Consider the following 8,159-nt stretch of genomic DNA (forward strand, 5'->3'; position numbering starts at 1 on the left):
GAGGTTCCGCTGACGTTCCGCTGGCGTTCCGCTGCCGTTCCGCTGCCGTTCCCCTGACGTTCCGCTGAGGTTCCGCTGACGTTCCGCTGACGTTCCGCTGACGTTCCGCTGACGTTTCTCCTGAGGTTCCGCTGAGGTTCCGCTGGCGTTCCGCTGACGTTTCTGCTGAGGTTCCGCTGAGGTTCCGCTGGCGTTCCGCTGACGTTCCGCTGACGTTCCGCTGAGGTTCCGCTGAGGTTCCGCTGAGTTTCTGCTTGTGTTCTGCTGACGTTCTGCTGACGTTCTGCTGACGTTCTGCTTGTGTTCTGCTGAGGTTCTGCTGACGTTCTGCTGGCGTTCTGCTGAGGTTCTGCTGGCGTTCTGCTGGTGGTTCCCCATGCTGAAGTGAAGACTCGAGGAGACGGAGCGTTCTGTTCAGTGGCCTCCAGAATCTGGATTTCTCTTCTTTGGGTTTAAAATTGGTCGACTTTAGAAGCCAGTCCAAACAAAACATTTCACATCTGCTTTTTATTTACTTGTGCTTTTATTAGGGTGCACCAATGAATCACCTCTGATTTCTTTCATTTTGGGTGAGCAGCTGATACTTCAATATGAATCCGATCTCTGACTCTTCTGTAGAATAATGCAAACCAGATGTGAAATATTGAGCTGCTACAGATTCTGAAACGGATCATCCTTTAGTCAAAAAAGCCTTCGAAACGATTCAGAATTTATGTCTAGATTGGCACAAAATCTACTGGAAACATTAGAAAAGTAAGTTTGTAGGAACCTGCTGATCTATCCTACACCCAGCCTTAGACTCTGACTGGATGCAGATTGTTCTGGTTCTAAACCAAGCCAAACGGTGTGCAGCCGTTCAGCCGTTCCTCAAGATGTTTCTGTTTCTGCCTGATTTCTGAAATCTTCGCTGATGGTGGAAACTTCCTGTGTCCGTTTTTGTTCTGACCAGGTATGAAGTCGCTCCCCGTTCAGACAGCGAGGAAAGCGGCTCAGAGTTCGAGGAAGAGGTCAGTGACCTTCATCAGCATCATGTTTCATCCTCAGTTCTGCCCTGCTTTGAATCAGCTGCCTGCTGTTTGTATGTGAGCAGGTTGCTCCACTAGGGGGCGGTAGCTGCAAGCAGTTTTAATTCTTAGCCTTTGATATGTTTGGACTCTGTTTCAATGATCTGCTTTCAATTTGGCCTTATCAGGACGAAGAGGAAATGGGCAAGGCGGAAACGGAGGAGAAGAAGAAAACTGATCCCAACGGAGACGAAAAGGCTAAGAACGACGCCAAGAACATCATCGAGTACTGCATTTGTTTTTCATTGTCACACATATTACATTTTAACTCTGAGAAAACACGAGTCCAATGCAGACATAATGAAGTTAAAGACGAGTCGAAAGCTCTTCAGCTGCTCTCTTCCTCTGCACACGATCAGGTCGGCCAAACAAGACGTGGACGATGAGTACAGCGTCCCCACTGGGCAGACCAGCTCCCAGTCGTACTACGGCGTGGCGCACGCCGTCATCGAGAAGGTGGAGAAGCAGTCGTCTCTGCTGATCAACGGCATGCTCAAACAGTACCAGGTGAACATCAAACCGCCTCCGACGTTTGAAATGCTGCGAGCCAGACCACTTTTTTCACTTCCAAGGCCGATAATCTGAGGTTCACTAGGTTTCTGTCCACCACAAATCTGCAATAAACTTCCAGAAAACTGCAAAACAGCTGAAACACTGAGTTCCTTTAAATCCAGACTAAAATCCCAGCTGGTTAGAGTTTGGAGCTTTTGAACCGTATTAAATGAAACATTGAAAACATGTTTGATGTGTATGACTCTGGTGAAGACAAAATGTAAAGTTGACTTTTTGAGTTTTTATGTAAAGAGGCTTAAACTTGATTAATTGAAACAGCTGAACCAGTTTAAAACGTTTCTGAAGACATAAATGTACCGAATTACACATTTATTTGATAACTCAGCAGCAGTACAGCACACTTAAACATTTAAATACCAGAAAAAAACACCAACAAACCTTTCAGACGGTTCAGAAAGTGGAATTAGGAATTCTAAAAGTAATGTAAAATAAATAAATAAAGCCTGACGTCACTCAGGGCACAAGGCGTAGAACTAGACTGAACAGATCTGCACTCTTGGATTGGATTAAATTAGCCGTATGAATTCATCTGTTTTTTTGCTCGAGTTTTGATTCCTCTTGAGCTTTTCATGTTTTCTCAGAAACTCAAACCTCAAAAAGGCTTGTTGGGGTTTTTTGTGTCGACACAAAGCAGTGATTAAGAGGAAAGATGAAGGAAATATTCCCTTTTTATGAGTGAAACCTTCTAAGTGGGAGTTGGATGTGAATTGGAAGTCGGCCTTCTGTTCTGCGAAGGCCTGAGAGGAGAACAAACGTCATGAAGAGCAGCAGACAGACGGCTGAGATCAAATCTGAAAACAAATCTAAAATCATTTGCCTTCAATTTTAAAATCCCCCCAAAATTATGCTGCTTTATTCTCTTTTTTTGTTGCAAAATGTGAATAAATGTTTCCAGATTTTTATTAAAACAAAACACATTTTTATCTTAGACCTAATCGGGTAGCTGAAGTTTTAATTTTGGTTTTAAAATCCCTTTTCTTGTCAGACTTTCAGCTTCATCTGCAGTCATTTTTCCTCTCATTGACTCTTTAATGTTGCATATTTTCCTGTTAAAACGCTTCGCCGGCGTTGGAAAAGCAGGTTTTTACGGAGTCGTACGTCGTCCTGGCAGTAATCAGTCAAGAAGACAGTTGTTTAACAGAAAAGACATACAGTGGTGACAGTAATGGAGTAGTCATTTTCTGCTCGTTAAGATGGATTTTAAAAGCCTATTGGAGTTAACAAATAATTGACTTGTTTCCATGAGTGAAAGAGCTGGCTGTCATTTAAAATTCATTCAGCGCACACGGTGCAGCATGCATGTTGGCGCATCTGCTTTTAGTTTAATTTCAGCAATTTGGTCAAATAGAAAAAAGTGAAAAAAAAACTTTTATAAAAGTTGAAAAACTTGAACCACTTGCAGTTTTTCAGCTCTGAACTACAAAAGTTAAAAGTTGTAGATTTCCCAACCCAAACTTCAAATTCCCAAAAAATGCTTCTAGAAATGATTTATTTAATGTAGATTTTTTTCACTCCCTGAACAAACTGAAGGGCAATAGGTAAACATCCTGATCTTAACAGAAATCTGAGCCACATAGTTTCTGTTTGACTTTAATATCCAAGCATTTAGGGTGAAAATGTCCTTTACATGGAAATTGACGGTGAGGATTCAACCTAAACTGGGAATCCAGAGTCGGTACCTGCAGACCCTGTTGGCCTTTGACTGGAGTCCTGCTGGAGGACGGATCCTATCGGATAATAACACCTCCACTCTGCTGAAACACATCACACATCACCTTTCAGAAGCTTAAATTAACCCTGATGGGCCGAGAGAAGCAGCTTTATCGTCCATCACTGATGGTAGCTGATGATGTGCGTCAAACTTATGGGTGCACCAGAAACGCTGGATTCACAAGGTTCCGTCCTGAAAGTGAAATAAATGATTTATTGTATATTATTAAAATTTCTGTAATTAATTAATCTAAATTATTAACGTATTAAAGTTCTGGCTACAGTAATCTGTGATGCCCGAATCTTTTTGTTGAATCTTGACCAGAGATAAGCAGGCAGATACTTTTAAAATCTGATTTAGTTTTTCTTCTCCATCTTTGATCCAGTTTTTAACTTAACAATAAAAGTTAGGTGAAGTTTTAATGCTTGTAGTCACATAATCTCCTCATTCTGTGTTTGAGTCAGAGATACGAACCTGCAGCACGTTTCTGTCTTTTACGGTTCATGTGTTTTCTTGCTAATGAGCTTTTCTGTCTCTAGGTATTAAAATAAACTTTTAAAAGCTCAAACAACCTGGAAATCTGTATTGTTCAGCAAAAAGCTGCTCAGTGCAACTCTAACATGAAGGAAGTAATCTGCTGGAGATTTGTACTTTTAATACAAGTTAAGCAGCAGCCAGATCATTTGTTTAGGAAAAATTGCATCTTAATAATCCTCATATTCTTAATTAGCATATAAATGATGTGAAGCTGGCTGACTGTAGCCTAGTTTTGTAGTTGTTTGAATCCATTAGCATATTGTTTGCAATTAGTCAGACATCTGGATCCTTCTGGAGCCGTTTAAGCCGATGCCCATCTTGTCCTGCGTGTCTGTAGATGAGTTCTTACCTGTTGGAGGCAGTCAGGTGTGACCAAGCAGATCTGCTGTGTTTTCACTGTGCCGCAGATTGCTCGGGTGGAGGATGAACGACCAAACTGGGAGCAGCTCACATCATTTTTCCTTCAGCATCCAGTTGTCTCTCTGCACATCCTGCTAATTTACTGTTGGGTTGGTTTCATGTGAGCGGTGCTGCTGCTCCTTAGGGATTCTCCAATAATTGGATCACTTGTTTCCACTTCCAGCATCGACCTGCATAACGCACCTGGAGAATTTACAGAAGCAGTAATATTTCTATTCTTGTGCTAATATAAAGCTGCCTCCTGTTTCTGGAGACATCGCTGACGGACGCGCTGATCGGAGACGCGGGGTTTATAATTGGACCTCCTCTCTGCAGCCGCTGGCCTCCTTTTTGTTCCGTTTCATCATCCTGTCTTTTGTTCATTGTTATTTTGCAGCTTGTTTATTTTTCCACCTGCTTTATTTCTCTGATGGAAAAACAAACGCAGCGAGCTCACCAGGAAAATCTTTTTTGGGGTAGAAAAACTGACATTCAGATTTTATTTAAATTCTGTTGTTTTCTCTTCATACTTTCACCATGAAGAGTTCACTTTTTGATCTTATTACACATTCACACCTCCACAAACGAGCCAGACATTCTAGCCAAACAAACTGGAGTTGAACTACAGAGGACTAAACGGAGCTGGTTTATCTGCAGTGTGTCATTTTCTGCGATGGAAACTTTGCAGCTCTGCGTGTCACCGTCTGAAATGTTGTTTGTATGTTTTTAAGATCCAGGGTCTGGAGTGGATGGTGTCCCTCTACAACAACGACCTGAACGGCATCCTGGCTGATGAGATGGGCCTGGGGAAGACCATCCAGACCATCGCCCTCATCACCTACCTGATGGAGCACAAGAGGCTCAACGGCCCCTACCTCATCATCGTTCCTCTCTCGTAAGCCGTCCTCAGCTTTAGCGTAGACAGCCTGCTACTACAAACACACAGCAGGACAGGGTGTTTTACTGGACTGGAGTGGTGGATAATTGTTTCACAATTTTATACAAATAAAAATCTAAAGTGGGGAAGTGATGCTTTCAGCAGAGACAACCTTGATTCCCTTTTATTCTCTTTAGTCCAAATGGAGGGAGAGTTGAATTTTTTAATGAAACCTTTTGTTAGAAATGTCTTAATGTGAGCTGAAATCCTCCGGCCATCCTGGAGGATTCCTTCTGTCTGATGTCGACAATTTTCTCTGAACCTGTGAAAGTCGTCCAATTAGGTCGCCGATCCTCTGCAGTGATCTTCGAGTGTCTCTCCTCTCTCCTTCCTGTATCTTTGCACATGATGGAGTCGAAGTGGCTCTTAAAGTGATTTAAGCTGCTGCCTTTGAAGACGGATGCTTTGAGTGCTCCAGGTTCACCATCCACACCATCCAGGGATGAAAGTTAAAGCTGAAACGTTTCATTTGCTCTTTTTCAGGACTTTGTCCAACTGGGTTTATGAACTTGACAAATGGGCTCCTTCTGTGGTCAAAATTGCTTACAAGGTAAAATCAAATCTGTTGTTTTGTTTCACCTGAGCTGTTTTTAATCTGTTTTTTTGCTAACTTTATTTTTTTCCTGCCTTTTCCATTTAAGGGAACTCCTGGTCTGCGTCGGGGTCTCGTCCCTCAGCTCCGCAGCGGCAAGTTTAACGTCCTCATAACGACATATGAATACATCATCAAGGACAAACACATCCTGGCGAAGGTAAAAGACATCAAAGATGCGTCCCGTTGGCTGAAACCGCTCTGAACTTTCAGGCTTTGAAGAGAAATCTCTTATATTCAGTTGTTTTTCTTTGTTTTTTATTTCTGTACAACGTTACAAAATGAATCCTGAATGAAATAATACGTTTTGCAGCATTAAAAGCATCAGTCTGTTTTTGCAATATTTAACTTTTGGCTTCAGCCAGAGCTTTGATGTCCCTAAGAATGAGAGCAGGGTTTTGATGAATGGAAATGTGGAAAACACTTACATCTTAAAAAGGTGCACCTAAAACATATCAGACAAATATCTACAAATTTATTAACTTAAAGTATAAATTTCAAGCATTTATTTCTGATGATTCTTGCTTACAGCTAATGCAAACCCCAAGTTGAGTCTCTCAGGAAACCAAAGTAATAAAAATAACTGATATAAAAACAATATTTTATGTGTCCATTCGTTAATGGAGGGAAATCCTCCATTAAGTCACCATCTAACCGTGCTTAGCTAGCTGTCAGAGGTTTAGCAGACAAAGTCTTTTTTCTGTACACCCCTAACCTGAAAACCATGGAAAAAATTCAACGTATTGTCTGGAAAATACGATATTTTATTAGCCAAGGCAAAGAACTTCAGGGCTAAATTTGATCCATGGAATAATTTAGTCTTTTTCCATAAAGTGCTTCTGTTCAGATCTCTGCCCTGCTGCTGTTTCGGAGCATTTAAACGATGCTGCAGTTCTCACTCCACCGCCGGTGTTTTCAGATCCGCTGGAAGTACATGATCGTGGACGAGGGCCACCGCATGAAGAACCACCACTGCAAGCTGACGCAGGTGCTGAACACCCACTATGTGGCTCCGCGCCGCCTGCTGCTCACCGGGACGCCGCTGCAGAACAAGCTGCCCGAGCTCTGGGCCCTGCTCAACTTTCTGCTGCCCACCATCTTTAAAAGCTGCAGCACCTTTGAGCAGTGGTTCAACGCGCCGTTCGCCATGACTGGAGAGAGGGTAACTGGTTAAACTGAGGCTCTTCTGACTGTTATAGTAGAAAAACCTTAAAATGGGTTTAAATTAACAGCTTTCCTTTAAAATATGTTGCACAATTTCCTTTATTTGAATTGTGGCTACAACTTATTCTTCTTCTATGAAGGAAGCATAACTAACTAATGAAGTGCCACAAAATATCGCAGTAACATTCTAAGTCCATATTGCCCTCCCTAGGCTGAATAATTAAAGCTGCTTTTCATGCTTATCAAGCTGGTGAAGCTGTTCTGGTGCAGAGGTAACAAATAAACTTGTAATTCTATATTGTTTTTTAAAAAAAAGGAAAGGTTTTACTTTAGCTCAGCTGTTTTTCTGTGTTGGATCGGTATTGGCCAATACGAACCCTCACATATGAGTATCGGTAGTGATGAAAGTGGATCCCCAATGAAAATGTCCAGGGATGCTCCTGGACAGCTGGTGCAGAGGCTCGGTCGGTTCAGGACTGGCTGCCCGGCCGGACTCTGAGGTTCTGCCCCTCGTCTGTTTCAGGTTGACCTTAACGAGGAAGAGACCATCCTGATCATCCGCCGTCTGCATAAGGTGCTGCGCCCGTTTCTGCTCCGCAGGCTGAAGAAGGAGGTGGAGTCTCAGCTGCCTGAGAAAGTGAGATGTTTACTTTGACGTTTGTTACGACATGCAAAATGTTCACTGCTGCTCGACCTTTAACCCCTTAACTGTCACGATGACACGATGTTAACGTTTTATAGGGTGACAGTTAAGGGTATTAAATCTGACAGTGGGCGACCGTGGCTCTGTGGGTAGAGTAGTCGTCTTGCAATCGGAAGGTTGTAGGTTCGATTCCAGCTTCCTCCTGCCACATGTCACTGCGCCCCTGGGCACTGCGCCCCTGGGCACTGCGCCCCTGGGCACTGCGCCCCTGGGCACTGCGCCCCTGGGCACTGCGCCCCAAATTGCCTACCGAGCTGCGTGTAAATGTTTGAGTGCAAATGGGCGAATGTGACTCTGGTGTAAAGCGCTTTGAGTGGTCAAAATGACTGGAAAGCTCTATATAAGTTCAGTCCATTTACATGTAGAGATGATCCAGAGCTCAGAATCATTATCTTTTATTGGTAAATATAAAATTTGAAAGAATGTTCAATAATTTCACTGAACTTCAATCTGGAACCGCATGGCATTCTGGGTAATGT

At 42.8% G+C, this 8,159-nt stretch overlaps 1 protein-coding gene across 1 annotated transcript in view; it reads left to right on the forward strand.

Annotated features, from left to right (window-relative positions):
• The window catches only part of smarca2 (SWI/SNF related BAF chromatin remodeling complex subunit ATPase 2), a 45,464-nt gene that overhangs the window by 15,985 nt on the left and 21,320 nt on the right, over positions 1-8,159 (forward strand). Inside the window, exons 13-20 of the mRNA XM_015045682.1 lie at positions 950-1,007; positions 1,193-1,290; positions 1,424-1,571; positions 5,016-5,179; positions 5,705-5,771; positions 5,863-5,973; positions 6,733-6,975; positions 7,501-7,614. Of these exons, the coding sequence (XP_014901168.1) occupies positions 950-1,007; positions 1,193-1,290; positions 1,424-1,571; positions 5,016-5,179; positions 5,705-5,771; positions 5,863-5,973; positions 6,733-6,975; positions 7,501-7,614 (1,003 nt within the window). The remainder of the gene's footprint in view (positions 1-949; positions 1,008-1,192; positions 1,291-1,423; positions 1,572-5,015; positions 5,180-5,704; positions 5,772-5,862; positions 5,974-6,732; positions 6,976-7,500; positions 7,615-8,159) is intronic.

This window comes from Poecilia latipinna, unplaced genomic scaffold (assembly GCF_001443285.1).
Source record: "Poecilia latipinna isolate Pla-1442-1.1 unplaced genomic scaffold, P_latipinna-1.0 Scaffold738, whole genome shotgun sequence".
Lineage (NCBI taxonomy): Eukaryota > Metazoa > Chordata > Actinopteri > Cyprinodontiformes > Poeciliidae > Poecilia > Poecilia latipinna.